The following is a 23533-nucleotide window of genomic DNA, read 5'->3' on the forward strand; positions in this document are numbered from 1 at the left end:
GCTCCAATGCAGTTACACCTCCGACACCGCCAAAATATCAGCTATGCGGATGTCGGCTATTGTCGGTTAATGCTTGATCTGATTGAATCTAGGTCTCACACCACATTTTAACCTCCTGTTCAGCACCATAATGAACATGAGGTTAATAAAAAAAATGGTGGAATTACACTTTAAGTTAACTGTATGACATTCAATTAAATTAAGATTCTTTGTTACACTGTGGGCCCATTTACAGAATGACAGGGACAGAATGTTCTTCTAATATGCCATCACAACATGTCGAAAATATCTACATGGCATATTTACATTTTATTTAGCTAACCTATCGTAGCAGGCGTAAAATACACGTCTGAGCGGGACACCTCACATTTGGGTCATGACGAGAAAAAAATAAACTGCTGGGAGAGGTTCTATTCTGCACTGTTCAACCAATCCAGTAAATGTGGAGGAGGAGTTAAGATAGTCTCGCCTTGTTAATATTTTGGATGGAAACAACTTCAAAGAGCAAGCTAGCTAGCAAACATGCCGTAGCTAGCTGCTAGACAGATATTAGCTAGTGTTGTCTAGCGATAATGGAATATCTGGGAAAGTTGACACTAACAAAATTGGTATGTGGTTTCTGTCGACTTTGTGGCAAGAATTTCATCTCGCTGAAACCTACATGAGGGTGGCTCTCCAGGAACAGGGTTGGAAAGCACTGAGCTATGGTCATCATGGAGCATATGACTGTCTACGCTCTGAGGCACTAAAACAATGAAAGTGCCATATCATAAGTACAGTAGCTTGAGACAAAATACAGAGACATGACATTAGAAATTACAGACACGGGTATATTTCAAACCTTTCATTTTAGTGTAATATGATTTCCCAACATTCAAAAGGCAGTGTTTAAGTGCTATATAAATTAATATAAAATGAGTGAGTAACCCTTTATTACAGTCGGGTAAGTACTAGGTACTGGTAAATACTTGGCAACAAATTGTACTATTTGGTATAGTAGCTATTTGTAGTCCGAAGAAACAAAGTAGCCTACTCTAAAAATACATAAAAATGGCTGAGAAATAAAATGCCTAGTGTTCCCTGCTAATTATTTCAAGTACCATGAGGTCATGACTGCATTAACCTGATATGAAGCTGGTAATACTATATGATAGCATAATAACAACATTCTAACTTTAAATACCTAGCTAGTACTTACCGTGCTGTTAAATAAACTTACCAAAATGGGTTTAAAATAAAAAAGTTAAACAATTAGTTTAGACCTAGAACACTACTCCAAATGTTCATGATAATTGAATTATACATTTTACATGTTTAGGCACATAAAAAAGAAACTACAAAGTGTTGTCTATCAGCATACAGTGAAGACAGACAACTATCATATAAACATTGTTGAAGTAATTGTCCAGTGAAAATCTCACTTTTAAAAAGTTAATATTCTGTTAACTCATACCGAAATAAATGCTGTTGACTCATATTATACTTATATGTGGTCAAAGCATATAATTGGAGAAAACACTTAAAAAAAAACAACCCTTAAACTCAAACAGACAGTTTATAAAATGCTTGCTATTTCCACATAGAGCTTGAGCTGGCCAATCAGCAGTCTATTCACATGAATATTTTTTATACCGGTATACACTCACACCATTCTGTTGTTGGGGTACACCCACACCATTCCAGCACAGAAAAGCTGCTTTTTAACATACTTAAAAACATTTTGGAAGGAAATCTAAAATCACTCATACTGTATTGTAATTAATTATAGGTCATATTTCATAGAAATCGGGAAACACTGGACAGTTACTTTAAAATATCTATTGGATTTACCCAGACTTTGGTGATACAAGAGACCCTCACAGGACATACTGTACATATTACATTATACATTTGTATACATTATCTTGCTGGGAACATCACATTCTGGTCTATGGGGGAATTACAATATTTGGGTCAATGACAAGGAGCATTTCCAACATTAATTCAGTTTCTTTGGCAGCTTCTTCCACAGATACTCTTGGTTAGAAGGATACTGTATAGTGTTTGGGGCTCTTTGGGCGTAGCTTTATACACGGAAAAAAAGTATACCATTGTACACTGCAGAAAGAGATGGAATACCGAATATATTGGTCTATGAGACAGGAAATACATTATGGCCATCAGAACCACAATATAAAAAAAAAACATAATAGTAAAATGTGCAATTTCAGACAAGGACATTATTTGAGACAATTATTTCTTATTGCATGAGAGCTGAATTTCAGACAAACGAGAGATCACATACTGTATATCCCAAATGATGATACAATATGCATCAACAGTCAAACACTCTAGATTCACTTTTGCCGTGGTACTGAGTCAAGAGGCAAGATTTGACAACACTGTTATAAATGTATACAACTATATAAATCTCAAATAATCCAGTTAAACACGACAGGGGATTCATCCCAATTCTCCACACTTCTCCCAAACTGTGCACACACACAACCTGTCATGGATTTAACATAAGCTATGCAAGCACATGACTGCTAAGGAAGGACAACATCAACAATAAAACATTGCCCTTTCAATCAGTTACAGTAAAATACAAAGGAAAAGAACAAGAGAATAATTACCCAAGGCACATTTTCACACAAGTATCCCATTGAAATCAATTAATGATTTATGTGGAAGTTAGAGTTGTGCAAGCTTCTCAAACCTGAATTAACCCCTTAGACAAGATGCTTAGAGGCATCAGAAGGCCCCTCCCTCAGATTTGAAATTGAGGATCTCTGCAGCCAGCTTCTGGGCGTCCATCAGGTGAGGGAACATCCCCATGACCGTATCCACTTGGTGGGGGTTGAAGATGGCCTGCAGTTTCTTACGGAGCTCCTCTCTGTCTGTGTCAAAGGCAAAAGGTGGAGGTGACTGGGCCCAGGAGTTAAGTTCCTGCTGATTCCTGTAAGAGAAGCATGAGTGGGGGGCCCCGTGTGGGGTAGGGGGGTGATGGAAGTGGGGGCTCGGGGTGAGGCTACACGACGCCCTAGCCTGGGGGACCCCGCCATGGAAGGGGTCTGACCAGTACTTCTGGGGGTGCTGATGGGGGTGGAAATTATGTGCCCCCACCCCACCTTGCTGGAAGTTGCAGGGGAGGCTGTAGTGGTGCATGTTGGGTGGGAACAGAGGAGGCGAGTAGGTGTCATACCTTGGCTGGGATTGGGACTCGAGGTGTGGGTTGCTGTGGTGCTGCTGCTGGGGACCTGTGAAGGGAGCCAAATGGAAACAACACCTGCAGGGCTGGAAGCTGTCCTGGGCCAGCCTCTCTGGATGCATGCCTGGATGTCTGGAACCAGAGGGGAAGCCCTGCTGTTGCGGCTGCTGCCTGGGACTGAAGGCCTTGCTGTGGCCTTGGGACACATCTGAGTACTGGCTCTCATAGGTGCCAAAACCAGAGTCCAGGCGCTCATGGGAGATGCTGGCATAGGGGAGGTCAGTAGTAGCGGGGGGGGAGAGCATACTGGGCATATTGGCCCAGTCCATTTGTCCTTGGCCTACTCCTATGGGGCTGCGGGCCTGCTGGTTCCTACTGGAGTGTGGCCCATCCCAGTTCAGCAACATGTTCTCAGTTAACTGGCAATTGGGACCCTCCCTCAGGGAACCGCGGTGCTCCAACGTCAGCCTGTGCTCCAGGTCATTCTCCAGAGAATAGGAGGGAAAGGGGCTCGTATCGGACTGGGGGCCCCTCAGGTGTGACATCATGTGATTCCGGTCCTCTTTTACTGAGGAGAGCCTTGCGTTCTCCCTGAGCTCATCAGCCAATGAGCAGTGGGATTGGTGAGTGCGCTCAGGGTGGTAGAACTTACACTTTACGCCGTACGTGCACTTTTTACCTGAAATAGAAAACATAAATGAGAGTTACTAAACATGACAGTTACAGTATTTCTACCGAAATCTAAAATAATACAATTCTACAGGAGAAAGTATCTTGACTCTTCACAAAGAGTCTCAGATTAGAATTGCTGATATAAAATCAGTTATGCCTAATGTAGACCTGATCCTAGATTAGTACTTTGTGTTTCTCTTCTGCTTCAACAAGACAGGTTTTAAACTAAGCGTCAGTGTTCAGACAATATAATTAGGACCCTATGGTATCTCAAACATATATCTCTATGGTTGAGATATTACCATAAGGACAGAGTTGGCGTTTGTGTTCTGGTAGTAGAGGCTTCTTCCTCAGGAAGTTCTCCAGACTGGGACCATGACGACCAAGCGGGTCATCTGGGGGCATGAATCTGGGCCGGAAATGGGTAATATTGATCAGAAAACCATACAGGCAGAGAAGTGATAGAGGATCGAATCTAATCGATTAGAACAATAAAACACGGTGCAGGCAGAGGGAATGTTTGCTTTTCGGAAATAATTACATTAACACAGGTCTCATGAATCATCCTCTTACCATAGAGGAGTGGTCACCAACCTTTGAGCCAAGATCACTTTGAGTCAAAATGCAAGCGGAGCTCTACCACAGATTTGTTTTAGAAGACTACATTAAAAACATGTAAGCCTATGCAACATTAACCTATTAAAAACAGTGCTGTAACAATTAGGTTTATGCAGTAGGCTATAGGCCCAATACCTAATCACCGCATATTGGCTTTGCTTGAAATTGTCCTGCAAATATATTGTTGTTCGCACCATTTTAATACATTTTAGGTAGGCTATACGATCACACCGGTAATAGATCAGATGTTGTATTACTTGTGAGGCACAGCTGAGTGAGCTACATTTAAATAATCATTTATTTTACTGGGCTGATGGTGCCTGCATCTGATGGTCAGTCTCAGTGGAGGGAGCGAGCAGCAGACTGAAGGTTCGCCTCTTAACGTCCCTACGGCTTTCCCTTTTCTCCGCTGACCAAAAAGGGACACGTCTTCCAGCTGATGGCAAAACTCTAGTCGCACCACGTTATTTCTGCCTCTGGACAAATACATGTTGTTACTCCTTTTATGGTGATTTTTCAGTAGCATATTGTGAAATATTAATGTAATAAAACAGAATCTTTAAAAGCTTTAAAGGAACCTGTAACCACACCTGTATAGCATAAGAAAAGCCAATATACAAAATAAATAGACACACATTGTAATCTAGATGTATGTCTGGATAAGAAGTGTCAGAATCAATATAATGAATGTACTTATGACTATAGCCTGGAGGGTGCTGATATAATCGACTTGTGACTGCAGCCTGGTAGGGGCCCCTATTACTTTTAAACCAAACTGTCACAGTTGCGCAACCAATATAAATCGGTTCAGTGATTTGTAGAGTGTTAAATGATTTGTAGAGGCGGGAAAAAGTCTGCCTCAAAGAAAGAACTTAGGGTGGGAAACAATTGTGGCGCAAAGCCAAAAAGACTTCATCATTTAGTCACTCCTCTCTATGTATGTAATGTAAGGATGAAACTGTTTAAAAGGAGTGTGCTAAGGCTGGGAAAAACAGTTGATCCATGGACCAGCTCGGCTTTTTATTTGTAATAAAGTCTACATTGAATTCACAAGTTCTGGTATCTGAGAAATATTATTGGACCAATATTTCTACAACACTTTCAACGGAGAAAGTGAAATATTCCTCTATATTAAAAAAGACCCAAGCCGCTAATAATAACAACGCAAGCCTATCGATACACCTTCATTACATTACAGCTGCAGTGCTGGTTGTAGCGCGAGTGGAAGTAGGATGAATGTGCATTTTATGGCTTATAAAAGTGTTGAATAAAAAAGTGTTGACAGTGCTGAGTAAGAACTTAAACATGAACACGTTCATAAAAACACCAGCTCTTTGCTGTATTTGTTGAGTCATGGTTTTAAAAGTTCTTAAATATCAAAATATCAACTTTGCTGTAGCTTTCTTTTATGCTTGCTACGTTACTACAGACATGATAATCTGAGCCATCCGATTGGTAGGCACTGGATTTACTCTCTGGGCCCGCCGGGAAGGCAGAATTTGTACCTTCAGACACATGAAATGGTTTAAAAAAAATTGAACACTTCACCTACCTGGCATGCAGGGCAGCTGAATCGGGTGCACCTGCCGCCAACAGCGCGAGACTAATAAAATAAAAATAGGAACGCAAGGCTTTGTCGTTGAGTTTTTTACAGAAATGTTTGGCAATCGTCTAGGAATGCCTTGGAGATCAACCAGTTGGTGACCATGACATTACAGTATATTACACTACTACAGTATCTGCTCTAAAAGGTGAAATCTGCTTTTCAGAACCAAGTTGCTCGCTATTTCTGGGCTGAATCCTGACTAGAGAACTATACACTGCGTGCACAATTATTAGGCAAGTGAGTATTCTGATCTTATCATTATTTATTTTCACATTTTCGAACTCCAAACCATATAAACTTGAATGCTTATTGGATTTAATCATTTTCAGGTGATATGTATTTGTGTAATGAGGGAGGGTGTGGCGAAAGTGAATAACACCTTATATCAAGGTGTGCATAATTATTAGGCAGCCTCATTACCGCAGGTAAAAAATAAATTTAACTGACACTGAAAAGCCAAAAATGTAAAATGCCTTTCAGACGGATGCGACACTCTTTAAATAGCTAAACTATTGAGGTGTGACCACCGGATATTCAAACGTTTTGTTGCGAATAGTCAACTGGGGCGCAAAAAACGCATGGGGAAGAAAAGGCGCAAATGAACTGCAAAAGACTGGTGAAGAATTAAACGTCAAACTACCAGGAACCCATTATCCTCCAGTGCCACCGTATTCCAGAACTGCAATCTACCTGGAGTGTTCAGAAGTACAAGGAGTCAAGTGCTCAGAGACATGGCCAAGGTCAAGAAGACTGAAACAAGACCACCACTGAATAAGATTCACAAGTTGAAGCGTCAAGATTGGGCAAAGAAATACCTGTAGACAGATTTTTATGGACAGATTAAATGAAAGTGACTCTTGATGGACCAAATGGATGGGCCCGTGGCTGGATCAGTAGTGGACAAAGGGCACCACTTTGAGTCAGGTGCCAGCAAGGTGAAGGAGGGGTACTGCTATGGGCTGCTATCATTGAGGATGAGGTAGTTGGACCTTTTTGGGTTGAAGATGGACTGAAACTCAACTCCCAAACCTACTGCCAGTTTCTGGAAGATTCTTTCGTCAAACAGTGGTACAGGAAGAAGTCCTCAGCATTCTAGAAGGCCATGATCTTTATGCAGGACAATGCTCCAACACATGCATCCAAGTACTCCACTGCTTGGCTAGTCAGCAAGGGCCTCAAAGATGCCTGAATAATGACCTGGCCCCCTTCCTCACCTAACTTAAATCCTATTGAGAACTTGTGGGCCCTTCTCAAACGTGAGACTTACAGTGATGGAAGACAATACACCTTTTTGAACAGCATTTGGGAGGCTGTGGTTGCTGCTTCAGCGAAAACTGATCGTGAACAGATCAAGAAACTGACAGACTCCATGGATGGAAGGCTCATGGCAGTTATTGAAAATAAGGGTGGCTATATTGGTCACTGAATATTTTTGAAAGGCCAAAAATGTTATATAAATTGTCATTTTGTGTTACTTATCTGTTACACTTACTATAAAAATTGAGAATAAACAAGTGAGTTGAGAGAAATTATTTTTGTAATTTAGTTGCCTAATAATTGTGCACACCAATAGTTGACTAATAATTGTGCACACATATATTTCCATGAGAAAGACAAAACTCACTTTTCCTTTGTTAAACATTCAGGTTTGAGGTTCAATAGCATTTTGGATTGACTGAGAGCATTATGTTTGTTCAACAATAAAATGAATCCCGAGGAATACAATTTGCCTGTCACGACATCGACGGGCCCGGGTGGCGCTCGGCGGTCGTCGTCGCCGGCCTACTAGCTGCCACCGATCCTCTGTTTCACTTTCTGTTGGTTAGGTCTAGGTTAGGCACACATCTGTTTTGTATTAGTTGTTTAGTGGGGGGGTATTTAGTCTTGCTATGTAGGCTTGTTGTTTGTGCGTGATTATTTTACGTCAGGACGATTTTCGTCTGAGGAACAGGTGTTTCCCTCTGCCTGTGGTTTTGCAGAGTTTATTGAGGGCTGCGTCCCTACATTGTGTGTGGGCTGGTATTTTGGGCTTTTGTATTATTCGCCCTGCCCTACCTAGTTTTTGGACAGAGTGGATACCTATTAAACGTGTGTTCACGGACTAGCGTCTCCTGCGCTTGACTTCACCCCTCCTGCTTCCTTGAGCCGCCTTGACAGAATCACGCACCAAATTAATGGAGTCCGCAGGAGCTTCAGCGCCAGCCCCGTCCATGGAAGAAAGGGTTGCCCAACACTCCGCCCTCCTCCACCGTCTGGGCACCGCCATGGACCAGGTGTTGGCGCGCCTGGAGAGTTGGGACCGAAGCGCTCCCGCCCCCACTAACACGGCTGCTCAACAGCCTGCACCTCAACCAGCGCCGACAGCACCCAGTACCAGCGGGGTTAAACTCGCGCCCCCCAGGGAGTACGATGGGACGGCCGCTGGGTGTAAGGGTTTCCTACTCCAGCTGGAGTTATACCTGGCGACCGTCCGTCCCCCTCCCTCAGGTAAGGAGAGTGTCAGCATCCTCGTTTCGTGTCTCACGGGTAGAGCCCTGGCATGGGCCAACACTGTGTGGGACAGTCCGGACTCAGCCAGGGACAACTACCCGGAGTTCACCCGCCGGTTCCGGGCAGTGTTCGATCATCCCCCGGAGGGTAAAGTGGCAGGTGAGCGACTGTTTCACCTGAGACAGGAGACGAGGAGCGCGCAGGACTTTGCTTTGGAGTTTCGGACCCTGGCCGCTGGAGCGGGGTGGAATGAGAGGGCTCTTATAGATCACTACCGGTGTAGTCTTAAGGAGGACGTCCACCGAGAGTTAGCCTGTCGGGACACCACCATCACCCTGGACCAGCTGATTGACCTGTCCATCTGACTGGACAATCTGCTGGCCGCCCGCGGGTGTCCGAACCGGGCCCTGTACATTCCACCTCCCAGCCCTCCTGCTCCAACACCTATGGAGATAGAGGGGGCTGCAGCCAGGAAGACTGGAGGGGGAGCACTCTCCTGCACCCACTGTGGTCGCAGAGGGCACACTGTGGACCGGTGCTGGAGGAGCTCACCCGAGAGCCTTAGACAGTCGACCACTAGGGTCAGGGCTGGTCAGGGAGGTCACTGTGCCACTGGTCATGGTAATGCGGGGGGGTCATGAGGAGAGTTTCAGTCTCTTCCTCATTGATTCCCCGGCGTTTCCGGTGGTACTAGGTATCCCCTGGCTAGCAACTCACAACCCTAAGATTTCGTGGAGACAAAGGGCTCTTAAGGGGTGGTCGAAGGAGTGCTCGGGCAGATGCATAGGGGTTTCCGTCGGTGCGACTACAGTGGAGAGTCCAGACCAAGTCTCTACCGTGCACATTCCCTCAGAGTATGCCGATTTGGCTATCGCCTTCAGTAAAACGAAGGCGACTCAATTACCACCTCATCGACGAGGAGACTGTGCGATAAGCCTCCAGGTGGGAGCTGCACTACCCCGGAGTCATGTGTATCCCCTGTCTCAGGAGGAGACAGTGGCTATGGAGACATACGTCACTGAGTCCTTGTGACAGGGATACATTCGGCCATCCAAATCACCCATCTCCTCGAGCTTCTTTTTTGTGAAGAAGAAGGAGGGGGGTCTGCTGAGTCCGGCGGAGCGTAACTATGATGTGGGGGACAGGGAGTTGTTGGCTGTGGTAAGAGCCCTGAAGGTGTGGAGACATTGGCTTGAGGGGGCGCGTCACCCTTTTCTCATCTGGATCGACCACCGTAATCTGGAGTACATCCGGGCGGCGAGGAGACTGAACCCTCGTCAAGCCAGGTGGGCGATGTTCTTTACGAAATTTCAGTTTACGATCTCGTACATCCCAGGTTCCCGGAACACTAAGTCTGCTGCACTGTCTCGTCTCCATGACACCGAGGAACGGTCCACCAATCCCACTCCCATACTTCCAGCCTCCTGCCTGGTGGCACCGGTGGTCTGGGAGGTGGATGCGGATATCGAGCGGGCGTTACAGGCGGAACCTACTCCTCCTCCCGTGGCTCGTAAGTACGTCCCGCTCGGTGTCCGCGATCGGTTGATCCGGTGGGTGCACACGCTACCCTCCTCGGGTAACCCAGGGATTGAGCGGACGGTGTGTGGTCTTAGTGGGAAATACTGGTGGCCCACCTTGGTGAAGGACGTGAGGCGCTATGTCTCCTCCTGTTTGGTGTGTGCCCAGTGTAAGGCTCCTAGGCACCTGCCTAGAGGGAAATTACAGCCCCTCCCCGTTCCACAGCGACCATGGTCCCACCTGTCGGTGGATTTCCTCACCGATCTCCCGCCGTCTCAGGGGAACACCATGATCCTGGTTGTTGTGGACCAGTTCTTTAAGTCCTGCCGTCTGCTCCCTTTACCCGGTCTTCCTACGGCCCTGCAGACCGCGGAAGCTCTATTCACCCACGTCTTCCGGCACTACGGGGTGCCTGAGGACATCGTCTCTGATCGAGGCCCCCAGTTCACGTACCGGGTGTGGCGGGCGTTTATGGAGCAACTGGGGGTTTCGGTCAGTTTGACCTCAGGTTTTCACCCCGAGAGTAATGGGCAGGTAGAGAAGATAAATCAGGATGTGGGCAGGTTTCTTCGGTCCTACTGCCGGGACCGGCCAGGGGAGTGGGCGAGGTTCGTGCCATGGGCCGAGATGGCTCAGAACTCTCTTCGCCACTCCTCTACCAACCTGTCGCCTTTTCAGTGTGTGTTGGGTTACCAGCCGGTCCTGGTGCCCTGGCATCAGAGCCAGACGGAGGCCCCTGCGGTGGAGGACTGGGTCCAGCGCTCTAGGGAGACCTGGAACGCCGTTCAGGAATCCCTGGAACGGGCCAGGGGACGACAAAAGGAGAGCGCTGACCGCCGCCGCAGTGAGGCCCCCGTGTTTACCCCAGGGGAGAAAGTCTGGCTCTCGACCCGGAACCTGCCCCTCCGCCTGCCCTGCCGGAAACTGGGTCCGCGGTTTGTGGGGCCATTCGAAGTCCTGAGGAGAATAAACGAGGTGTGTTACAGGTTACAACTTCCTTCTTATTATCGTATTAACCCCTCGTTTCATGTGTCTCTCCTCAGGCCGGTGGTAGCTGGTCCGCTGCAGGACGCTGAGGTGCAGGAGGTCCCTCCACCCCCCCGGACATCGGGGGGGCCCCGGCGTACACAGTCCGGTCCATCTTGGACTCCAGGTGCCGGGTGAGGGGCCTGCAGTACCTTGTGGACTGGGAGGGGTACGGTCCGGAGGAGAGGTGCTGGGTACCGGTGGAGGACATATTGGACCCAACGCTAATCCGGGAGTTCCACAGGCTCCATCTGGATCCCCTGCGCCTCGCCCTCCGGGGCCTCCTCGAGGCCGGCGTCAGCGCGCTGCGGGAGCCGCGCGTCCGGGGGGGGGGGGGTTTACTGTCACGACATCGACGAAAGGCGGCGCCCCTCCTTGCGGTCGTCGTCGCCGGCCTCCTAGCTGCCACCGATCCTCTGTTTCACTTTCTGTTGGTTAGGTCTAGGTTAGGCACGCATCTGTTTTGTATTAGTTGTTTAGTGGGGGGGTATTTAGTCTTGCTATGTAGGCTTGTTGTTTGTGCGTGATTATTTTACGTCAGGGCGATTTTCGTCTGAGGAACAGGTGTTTCCCTCTGCCTGTGGTTTTGCAGAGTTTATTGAGAGCTGCATCCCTTCTTTGTGTGTGGGCTGGTATTTTGGGCTTTTGTATTAGTCGCCCTGCCCTACCTAGTTTTGGACAGAGTGGATCCCTATTAAACGTGTGTTCACGGACTAGTGTCTCCTGCGCTTGACTTCACCCCTCCTGCTTCCTTGAGCCGCCTTAACATTGCCTAATAATTGTGCACGCAGTGTATACATGACTCAAATTGTTCTACATATCTACCCTTGACATCAATGCATGATTTCTACTTTTTTTTTAAAAAGCGTTAAAACCTGTTTTTATACATCTCTCCATCTCTCATGTTTCTGTCCAAAATCAGTATTTATGAAAGATGTTACCTGCTGAAACCCCCCATACCACATGTATGGTTCCCCTGCGTGGGATTGAATTCCGGCCCCACTGGCCTCTTCACCATTGTATCTTCTCTCTATCAATCTCCCCTTAATGCATGCCTGCCACTGTCTCCCCCCCCCCATTTTAAAAATAAATCAATCCAGCACTCACTTGTCATTGACGAAAGAGTACATAAGCAGCCTCTCCTCGATACAGCGCTTCCACTCCGGACGCTCTCCCTGGAGGTCCCTATAGGTGTCGTTAGACACGATCACGCCGCCCGACTCGTAGGCCAGCTTCACAATAAAACGGTCGTCGTAGCAGACCACCCGTTTACCACCGACACGTCTCGAGGGAGTGAAGACAACTATCTTCTTCTTCTCTAGCTCCATTAGAATGTGTTGGTCTGGAAATAAACGTGCAGATGTTTCACCAAGTGTTTTATTATGTCCCAGTCAAAAGCCTTTATTCATAAAGCTTCTCAGAGTAGGAGTGCTGATTTAGGATCAGTTTTGCCATATAGATAATAATTAATAAGATTACATGGACAGCTGTTGCTGGCGATATAAGTAGAGATGGTTCACTTTATGTTTGGTCTTTCATTATATTGGAATTCTGTTTAACACAAATTATTCCACTGCCTTACCTTGTCTTCTTAGTACACATTAACATGACTAATATTTCAAAACAACGTATTCTATACCTTTGCATGATGAACAAGCCAGGTGACACTATGATAAAGGGTTGCATAACATTGCTTCAATCAAATATGGTATAGTGTACCAAATCAAACAGGGGACACGCAAAACACAAATCCATCAACTGTGGGAAAAAAATCCCTGAGACGAAACACACAGAGCACAAAACCATCAATCATTTAAAACAAATATTACATGACTGTTTAATTATTACATAAGCTGTTCAAACTTCACAACCCACATCCACAATGTCATATACCTTGGAAACCTCCCAGCAGACTAAATTAAAGCATTGACAAATACATCCAAAATGAATGTTGAATAAATGCACCTGTGTGCACAGTGTGAAAACGGACAATGGAAATTGTTTAAATAAATAAAATGGACAAGCTAAAGGCAACAATGTTCAGAAAGGCAACTTTGGACAGATCTGGGGCCATATTCATATGTTGTCTCAAAGTAGGAGTAGTGATCGAAGATCTGCTCCCTCCTGTCCATGTTATCTTATTCAATATGACCTAAAAGTAATGTATTTTTTCCTAGACCAGCGCTTCTAATGATACACTTGAATATGGACCCTGACTTAAATAAGTGTGAGACAGAGCTCCATATTGAACAATTTTCTTGAGGTTTTTAAAGACTACTATTAACTAAAGCCTGAAATGCACTCACAAATGTCAAATGTCAGTGTCAAAAACACTTTGATTGTTCAGGTAACAACAATCACATGACATGTAAACCTTAACGCTCTGCTTGATTAGAAACAGTTAAAAGACACAGTTTCAGACAGTAACCTGAGTGTGTGAGAAAAACAGTTGCACTTCCTGGTGGGGATTTCCCAATTCCCAGGTAGGACTGACTGTTGCGGTTATTTTTACTTCCTGGTTACTGGGACTGAAAATAAAGCTTTTGGCTTGCTTGCTCCACTTCAGACAAAGCCACTGAACCATGCAAGCAGTGGGCACCAGGTGATGATGCGTCAGCTTCAAATAGTGGTCCGCCCTACTGCACACTGGCTTTGTTAGTGGTTACGCTAGGTTAACACAAACACCTCCTAACAACAGATAGCCTTCAGGTCCATACATGGACAAGAGTCACTGCTGTGTTCGACAACATGATGTGGGTTGAAGCAATCAAAATTGGGAACATTTATTTAGAATTTTTTTCAGAAAGCCTAGAGTATGACGTCAGGCAGTATTTCTTGATTTCAGCATTTCAACATTTGTCCAATAATACCCTCTGGTGGAGTTTCCCAATGCCTTTTGCCTCAGTCTCATATTACAGACACATCATATGACTGGAAACATACTGTAGGTGCAGTGAGTGTACTTACCAAAACCCCTACATATAAACAAGATAAGGGAATGTATTGCATTATTTAAAAGAAACAGTCACAATGATTAGTGTATTGTACTTTATTCTATTGTGTTGATTTTCTGTGTGTAGTATTTTTATGTATGGCTGACCTCACAAAATTAATGTCCATAGACAAACCTAGTCCTGGACTAAAAAGAGAGATTAATCTCCGTCCCGGAAACTGTCCATAAAAGCATTGTTTCATGTTGTATATGAACATAGTTTGTGTTTTTAAAATCCCCTGGTATTAAAGTATTAATATTCAGAAACAGAGACTAGTCTAATTCGAACTACAGTGCATTCGGAAAGTATTCAGGCCCCTTGACTTTTTCCACATTTTTTACATTACAGCCTTTCCTAAAGTGAAAAAAAAAATAAAAATCTTCTCATCAATCTACACACAATACAACATAATGAAAAAGAAAAAACAAGTTCAGAAATTTTGGCAAATGTATAACTTTTTAAATAAGTATTCAGACCCTTTACTCAGTACTTTATTGAAGTACCTTTGGCAGCGATTACAGTCTCGAGTCTTCTTGGGTATGACGCTACAAGCTTGGCCCACCAGTATTTGGGGAGTTTCTCCTATTCTTCTTTGCAGATCCTCTCAAGCTTTGTCAAGTTGGATGGGGAGCGTCGCTGCACAGCTATTTTCAGCTCTCTCCAGAGATGCTTGATCAAGTTAAAGTCCTGGCTCTGGCTGGATAACTCAAGGACATTAGGGAGATGTGTCCCGAAGCCACTCCTGCGCTGTCTTGGCTGTGTGCTTAGGGTCGTTGTCCTGTTGGAAGGTGAACCGTCGCCCCAGTCGGAGGTCCTGAACACTCTGGAGCAGGTTTTCATCAAGGATCTCTCTGTACTAGTCTCCCAGTCCCTACCGCTGAAAAACATCCTCACAGCATGATACTACCACCACGCCTCACCGTAGGGATGGTGCCAGGTTTCCTTCAGACGTGATGCTTGGCATTCAGGCCAAAGCGTTGAATCTTGGTTTCATCAGACCAGAGAATCTTGTTTGGGTGCCTTTTGGCAAACTCTAAGCGGGCTATCATGGGCCTTTAACTGAGGAGTGGCTTCCGTCTGGCCACTCTGGCATAAAGGCCTGATTGGTGGAGTGGACTCCAATCAAGTTGTAGAAACATCTCAAGGTTGATCAATGGAAACAGGATGCACCTGAGCTCAATTTCGTGTCTCATAGCAAAGGGCCTGAATACTTATGTAAATAAGGTATTTCTGTTTTTAATTTTTAATACATTTGCAAAAAAATGGGTTATTGTGTGTAAATTGATGAGGATTTTTATTTAATCCATTTTAGAATAAGGCTGTAATGTAACAAAATATGGAAAAGTCAAGGGGTCTTAATACTTTCTGAATGCACTGTATTTGTGAATCTCACCTGTGATGGGGACATCAGGCCTGGGCTGCTCCTTGCGCCAGGAGGGCACAAACACAATGACGGTTGAGTGACCTCTTTCCAGGAAATAGATCACTGCCAACTCAATTCCCCTACAGGAGAACACTTCCTTGTTACCATGACTGGAAGAGATACAAGAGAGCAGGAAAATGGGATAAATAAATATGTCATTACTTTCTATGAATCAACAAACACTTCTAGTGAAGAGGGCAGATTTAAAAGGAAGGAGAGAGGTGAAGGTGCAGTTATGTTGATCTCTGATTGTTTCATTGTTAAAAAAGTTAATCTGACCAAATAATTTATCCTCTGTCTACAATGCATTCGCTTCAGTGGCAATGCAAGTGAATGACAAGATTTTCAAAGTTTAAAAAAATACAGGAACACAGGCATGCAGCTCAAACAGTACTCTTTCTGAGGAGTAAAGTAGCACGACATGATTAAAGTAAAGTAGCTGTTATAAGATAATAACATATGAAAGAATGACAGCTATACTGTGCATCAAGGTCCTATTTTAGGTACATTACCGTTCAAAAGTTCGGGGTCACTGTCACGCCCTGGCCATAGAGAGGGTTTTATTTTCTATTTTGGTTAGGCCAGGGTGTGACTAGGGTGGACATTCTAGGTCCTTTTTTCTATGTTTTTGTATTTCTTTGTTTTGGCCTGGTATGGTTCTCAATCAGAGACAGCTGTACATCGTTGTCGCTGATTGGGAGCCATACTTAGGTAGCCTGTTTTCCTTTGGGTTTTGTGGGTGGTTATTTTCTGTTTCGTGAGTATTACCTGACAGAACTGTTTGGCTGTCGTATTTTGCTATTTTGTTTAAGTGTTCACCAGAAATAAATACATGATGAGCACTATCCACGCTGCGCCTTGGTCTACTCTTTCAGACGGCCATTACAGTCACATAGAAATGTCCTTGTTTTTGAAAGAAAAGCTATTTTTTTGTCCATTAAAATAACATCAAATTGATCTCAAATACAGTGTAGACATTGCTAATGTTGTAAATGACTATTGTAGCTGGACACAGCTGATTTTTAATGGAATATCTACATAGGCATATAGAGACCCATTATCAGCAACCGTCACTCCTGTGTTCCAATGGCACGTTGTGTTAGCTAATCCAAGTTTGTCATTTTAAAAGGCTAATTGATCATTAGAAAACTATTTTGGGATTATTTTAGCACAGCTGAAAACTGTTGTGCTGATTAAAGAAGCAATAAAACTGGCCTTCTTTAGACTAGTTGAGTATCTGGAGCATCAGCATTTGTGGGTTCGATTACAGGCTCAAAATGGCCAGAAACAAAGAGCTTTCTTCTGAAACTCGTCAGTCTGTTATTGTTCTGAGAAATGAAGGCTATTCCATGTGCGAATGCCAAGAAACTGAAGATCTCGTACAACGCTGTGTTCTACTCCCTTCACAGAACAGAGCAAACTGGCCCTAACCAGAATAGAAAGAGGAGTGGGAGGCCCCGGTGCACAACTGAGCAAGAGGACAAGTACATTCGTGTGTAGTTTGAGAAACAGACGCCTCAGAAGTCCTCAACTGGCAGCTTCATTAAATAGTACCCACAAAACACCAGTTTCAACGTCAACAGTGAAGAGGCGACTCCGGGATGCTGACGATCCATTGGAACGTGCCATTCGAACACAGGAGTGATGGTTTCCGATAATGGGCCTCTGTACGACTATGTAGGTAATCCATAAAAAAAAAAAAAATAATTGCCGTTCCCAGCTACAATAGTCATTTACAACATTAACAATGTCTACACTGTATTTCTGATCAATTTGATGTTATTTTAATGGACAAAATGTGTTTTTCTTTCAAAAACAAGGACATTTCTATGTGACCCCGGTAGTGTATATCAGTGCTAAATAACACTTGCAAAGAGACCTTTGAACAATAAATATAAAATAGAGATAAAACAAAACACTTCGGCAAAACATAAAAACGTTACATGGTAGGGTGAGTGGGTGAAAACGAGCTTTGGTGATGAAATTTCACTTCCTTATGTTATAAAATTATTTTTACCAAGACCTATGATTCTTCATGTTCTAAACCATTCAGTTGGGTTTCTCGCTCACATATCATTAACATTATATCCAAAAAGTAAGATTTCGTATCCTAATATATCCAATAATAAGCACTGAGCTCTTTTGACAGAGCGTTGATGCTCCTTGCTGCAACTTTTTGGGATTTTACATGTAGTGTTCTTCTGCAAAGTTGTTTCTGTGAGTCGCAAAAAGCTAAATTAGCATGACACGAGTGGAATTAAAATGTAAAAGGCTTTGAAAATAAAAAGCTTGCAGTAGGCCTACACTCAGTGCTGTTGACATTTCACAAAAAAAATATTTTCTTTGTGAAATTTTCGAAAGTAACAGGAATTTCGCATTAATATGAAAAGTGTAAACTAAAATACAACATTTCATGTCTCAAAATTGATATCTTACCTCTACTGTTTCATGTCCTCCGGATTCAAGAAGAAAGATGATGAGTTCAACGTTTTCGCACAGCAATTCTCGCACAGCATCCAGCCTAGCTGATGCAATGCTATTTTCCAGATTTTTGAACCACCTTTTTAAAAGAATTATATAAAAAAAATGATATCTGGCTTCCATTAATTTAGTTACCCTAATCTTGGCCATCCTACAAGGGTAATAAACTGAACGGATTATTAGAGATACATGGGGTTTGAACCATTGGTTTTCTTAGAGGAGTGTCTACACAATTAACATTATTTTACCATTCGTAAAAAATATATTTTTGATTGGACACCCTAGATTTTTTTTGTCATTTAGCAGACGCTCTTATCCAGATAAATTAGGGTCAAGTGCCTTGCTCAAGGGTACTACATCAACAGATTTTTCACCCAGTCGGCTTGGGGATTTGAACCAGCAATCTTTTGTTTACTGGCCCAATGGTTTTAACTGCTAGGCTACCTGCTGCCACTTGTGAATCTGACATTCCTTTGAACATTCACGTGGATTGTGTTTCCTTAATGGTTTATGAATTGAATCGAGTCCAAACATACACTGTATACTCAAATAGCTAGGTAATCAAACTGTAATAATGGAAGTTCTAAAATGTTCGCTTGGCTCCATCCATGTAATAAGGAGACAACTGTTAAAAATGGTTGTAATTGCAAACACTTGAACTAAGAAGACATAATAAGACTGAGTGACAATGTCATCTGGCCTGTTCAATATGAACTCTATCCTGACAATATTAACACCTTGACACATAGCTATCACATAGCTATCACTGGGAGCCAGTGCGAGGCAGAGACTTGCGTAGGAGATTTGCATATAGTGCAGCACTAACCTTAGCAAAGGCATGCACAGGCATGGATAACTACCTCTTCAAACCCAGCTGACAAAATTATTAAGGTGTATGAGAAGAGCTCGTGGTTCTTGTGTTGCAGGGTCATAGTTCAACAGCTGATAATGAGTAGTTGTACACCTGTAGTTTACAGGTATTTTTTGCACAGCTGGCTGTCATTATCATTGTGATGTACAACCAACCACATGAGGAGAACATAATACAGTACATCCGCTTCATCTCATTTCTCAACCACAATAACACCTTAACCCTTACAGGGCAGAACTGTCATGTACATGACATACAGGCGCGCATGCACACAGCTGAACTCATTGAAACACTTCAATTGAATGCTAGCTCTTACAAACATAACAAGAATAATCCCTTCCTCTCTTCTTGACTCGCTCACCTCATGGCCACATTGCTGCCGTCAATGACGATAGGTTTCAGTCCACTGTCTGTGTCCCTCCTGTCTTCCAGTAATGAGACTGGTCTGTCTCCTTGGGAGCCATGGGTCCTAAAGGAGGCCATGCTGGAGCCTGTGTTGCTTTTGGGGCCAGTAGCATCTTCACCACTCTCAGGAATGGTGGAGTTAGAAGTACCAGTGCTGGCTCCGCTGCGGACCAGCTCCCCCAGTACAGAGTTGGTGTCTGTACTCAGGCCTAGCTTCAGCAGGGCGGCCCGAACCTCCAAGGGGGAGTAGCCCAACTTTCTGAAGAAGTCCACCCTGAGTTGAAGCTCAGTGGCTGGGGTCTGGAGACTGGGAAAGGCCTGGTCCATCCTCTACTACTGTCAGTCTGGGCTTTCCTGTACAGCTTGTGAGGGTTATGACCTATTTTTCATGTTGATACGGTTGCCTGGATTGAACAGAGAGAGACTTTAGTTAAATTTAAGACAATGTTATGCAAATATACTGAACAAAAAAAGTCCAAAGAACATTCTTTTTGATGATCATCCAGGTGCTTTTCGGCAAACCTGAGGCAACTTTATAGATAGCAGTTCTCCCATTATGCCTGGCGAAAACCAAACACTGCATTCCACAGTAAGAACCTCATACCAACGGTCAAGCATGGTGGTGGTAGTGTGATGGTTTGGGGATGCTTTGCTGCCCAAGGACCTGGACGACTTGCCTTAATAGAAGAAAAAATGAATTCTGCTCGGTATCAGAGAATTCTACAAGAGAATGTCAGGTCATCCGTCTGTGAGCTGAAGTTGAAGCGCAGCAAGACAATGATCCAAAATACACAATCAGGTCTACATGAAAATGGTTAAAAAGCAACAAATTTAAAGTTTTGAAATGGCCTAGTCAAAGTCCAGACCTAATCCCAATTGCGATGTTGTGGCTGGACTTGAAATGAGCAGTTCATGCTTGAAAACCCTCAAATGTCGCGGAGTTAAAACAGTTCTGCAGGCAAGAGTGGGCCAAAATTCCTCCACAGCGATGTGAGAGACTGATCAACAACTACAGGAAGCATTTGGTTGCAGTCATTGGAGCTAAAGGTGGCACAACCAGTTATTAAATGTTAGGGGGTAGTTACTTATTCACACAACAGAATTGGGTGTTGCATAACTTTGTTATTTAAAAAAAAAAAGTATCCATATGTTTTGTTATTTGTAAACTCAGGTTCCCTTTATCTAATATTAGGTTTTGCATTAGCATCAAAAATAGAGAAAATCAGAAAGGGGGCAAATACTTTTTCACGGCACTGTATAAAATGCGACAATTTCTAATATCTTACCGAGTTACATTTCACATAAGGAAATCAGTCAATTGAAATAAATTAATTAGGCCCTAATCTATGGATTTCACAAGACTGGGAATACAGATATGCATCTGCTGGTCACAACCCCCCCTCCCCCTCCCAAAGAAAGGTAGACATGTTCAGCCGAAAACCAGTCAGTATCTGGTGTGACCACCACCTCATGCTGCGCGACAGATCTCCTTCGCATAGAGTTGATCGGGGAGTTGATTGTGGCCTGTGAATGTTGTCCCACTCCTCTTCAATGGCTGTGCGAAGTTGCTGGATATTGGCGGGAACTGGAGCACGCTGTTGTACACGTTGATCCAGAGCGTTCCAAACATGTTCAATGGGCGACATGTCTGGTGAGTATGCAGGCCATGGAAGAACTGGGACAATTTCAGCTTCCGGGAATTGTGTACAGATCCTTGCAACATGGGGTAGTGCATTATCATGCTGAAACATGAGGTGATGGCGGCGTATGAATAGCACGACGGGCATCAGGATCTCATCACTGTATATCAGTGCATTCAAATTGCCATCGATAAAATGCAATTGTATTTGTTGTCTGTAGCTTATGCCTGCCCATACCATAACCCCACCGGCACCATGGGGCACTCTGTTCAAAACGTTGACATCAGCAAAGTGCTCGCCCACAGGTCTGCCATCTACCCGGTACAGTTGAAACTGGGATCCATCCGTGAAGAGCACACTTCTCCAGCGTGCCAGCGGCAATCGAAGGTGAGAATTTGCCCACTGAAGTCGGTTACGATGCCGAACTGCAGTCAGGTCAAGACCCTGTTGAGGATGACGAGCATGCAGATGAGCTTCCCTGAGACGATTTCTGACAGTTTGTGCAGAAATTCTATGGTTGTGCAAACCCAGTTTCATCAGCTGGCTGGTCTCAGACGATCCTGCAGGTGAAGAAACCAGATGTGGAGGTCATTGGCTGGTGTGGTCACACGTGGTCTGCGGTTGTGAGGCCGGTTGGAAGTACTGCCAAATTCTGTAAAACGACATTGTTGTAGGGAAATGAACATTCAATTCAGCTCTGATGGACATTCCTGCTGTCAGCATGCCATATTGCACACTGCCTCAAAACTTGAGACATCTGTGGCATTGAGTTGCACATTTTAGAGTGTCCTTTTATTGTCCCCAGCACAAAGTGCACCTGTGTAATGTTCATGCTGCTTAATCAGCTTCTTGATATGCCACACTTGTCAGGTGGATGGATTATCTTGGCAAAGGAGAAATGCTCACTCACATTTTTACATACAATATTATGGTTAAGCGCCCTGCTCAAGGCACAACGACAATCTTTTCACCTAGTAGGCACAGGGATTTGAACCAGCAACTCTTAACCGCTAGGCTACCTGCAGCCCACTAACAGGGAAGTAAACAAATGTGTCCACAACATTTGAGAGAAATAAGCTTTTAGAGCATATGAAACATTTCTGGGATCTTAAATTTCAGCTCATGGAACCAACACTTTATATTTTTGTTCAGTGTAGTTTGGCTGACATACTGTATTATGTTAGAGTAATATGCAAATAATTCAGTTGACAACTTGACATATTGACTGTACTGCATTACATTTGTATTACACTGCAGGCCTAATATCTTTGTATTCACATTAGGCTAAAGTGTCATAGGTCTACAGCAATTGCAAACCGTTTTTAGTTTATTGCAATGTATCACAGAAACGACACAATTAAACTGGTAAACCTATTGTAAACTTTCCAAATGTTATTCAACATTACCATAGCCTGAAGCACCCTGGACGAATCATGAAAGAAAATAACAAGATTAATCCCAAACCAATATAAAAGTATTTACCCATGTAAATAATAAAATAGCATATACAAAAACTACGTTACATTACAAAGGCCGACAATGCAGAGGCAGACAACGGATTAGTGTATTCGTTTGTACAGGAGAGCCTGGCGCCGTGATTTTCTCACGACAGTGGAATACAAGTACAGGTGACACGTAAATCAGAGTCATATGACGTTTGAGTGAAACTAATATAGTAAATCATTAGCTTTGTACAAATACACAACGTTGACAATGGCGTTTAGAATTTACCTTAACTTTCAAGTAGTGTTCCTCTTCGTGGTGCTCCATTTTCACCTCGACCATACATTTTGCATTTCTGATGTACGCTATGGTTATGACTTCGCAACCGCAGCACCTCCCTCTCTCTTGCTCAAAAGTGTCCTTCCTTTATCCCTGTGTGGCCAAGGCCCCACCTTCTTAAAGTCTTCCCAAATTGCAGCCTACGCTACTGTAGAGCTACATTTTCTCAGTCCTAGCCGAGAAGTAAAATTCAATTATTGAATTTCTGAAACTGAAACTAACCCTGCCCTTATGCTTTTACTGTAAAGTCTGATAAATTCTAAATAAATTCACCAAAATTATGGACATGTTATACCTATAGGTATAGCAGTAGGAAGTAGGGGTGCTGAGGGTGCAGAATAAAAAAATCTAATAATTGAAAAAAAAATGGGTCTTTACTAGTCCTGTGGACCCCCCCCCCCCCCCCAAAATATCTTCCTGCAGCTATGCCTGTAGGACTATTTCATTGTCTTACTGGAATTGCTCTCCATGAAAACTTTAGAAGCTTGTAGACATTAACAATAGGCTATAGTGATGATATAGGCTTAACCTACAGTGTAAATGTTTTTATACAGTGATAAGTATCTGCCCTCGTGAAATGTAGGCTCCAGTTCACCTTAATTGATATACTCTATAATACAGAACAGTATTTCCCACTAGATGTCACCCTTTACATTGTCTCATGCTGGGTTGATGCACTCGTAGGCCTACCTTGCAAGGAAATATCAAGCCAAAGCTATCGTTTGTGTGTGTTTTGAGTATGTCAATAGGCTGCATGTGGGTTTCAAGTTTGGGGGAAGCTATTTTTTTCACAAAAATATGCACCTTTTATGATGAAG

At 43.8% G+C, this 23533-nt stretch overlaps 1 protein-coding gene across 5 annotated transcripts; it reads right to left on the reverse strand.

The window, feature by feature from the left end:
- Positions 1-819: 819 nt before the first annotated feature.
- LOC115176727 (endoribonuclease ZC3H12A-like) lies at positions 820-22932 on the reverse strand. Of its 5 annotated transcripts, XM_029736983.1 has the most exons (7): positions 22457-22538; positions 22340-22355; positions 19250-19697; positions 15507-15646; positions 12228-12462; positions 4165-4271; positions 820-3869 (listed from the first exon to the last, which is right to left on the reverse strand). In XM_029736983.1, exons 3-7 carry the CDS (start codon positions 19618-19620, stop codon positions 2734-2736), a joined length of 1989 nt encoding a protein of 662 aa, XP_029592843.1. In that variant the 5' UTR covers positions 19621-19697; positions 22340-22355; positions 22457-22538; the 3' UTR covers positions 820-2733. The 5 variants fall into 5 exon arrangements, with proteins under 5 accessions (XP_029592843.1, XP_029592817.1, XP_029592851.1 ...); XM_029736957.1 differs by lacking the exons at positions 22340-22355; positions 22457-22538 and adding an exon at positions 22665-22932; XM_029736991.1 differs by lacking the exon at positions 22340-22355 and having other exon boundaries at positions 22457-22546.
- Positions 22933-23533: the final 601 nt, after the last annotated feature.

The sequence above is a fragment of the Salmo trutta genome, chromosome 3, assembly GCF_901001165.1.
Source record: "Salmo trutta chromosome 3, fSalTru1.1, whole genome shotgun sequence".
Classification (NCBI taxonomy): domain Eukaryota; kingdom Metazoa; phylum Chordata; class Actinopteri; order Salmoniformes; family Salmonidae; genus Salmo; species Salmo trutta.

What these genes read in the sequence shown, in the direction of transcription:
- LOC115176727 (XM_029736957.1), bottom strand. Translation starts at nt 19,620, where the DNA reads ATGGACCAGGCCTTTCCCAGTCTCCAGACCCCAGCCACTGAGCTTCAA. An exon ending in GGCAGCAATGTGGCCATGAG is followed by an intron (nt 15,647 to 19,249) that starts GTGAGCGAGTCA and finishes TATCTCTTCCAG; the next exon opens with TCATGGTAACAAGGAAGTGT. An exon ending in GCCTGATGTCCCCATCACAG is followed by an intron (nt 12,463 to 15,506) that starts GTGAGATTCACA and finishes GTTTATTTCCAG; the next exon opens with ACCAACACATTCTAATGGAG.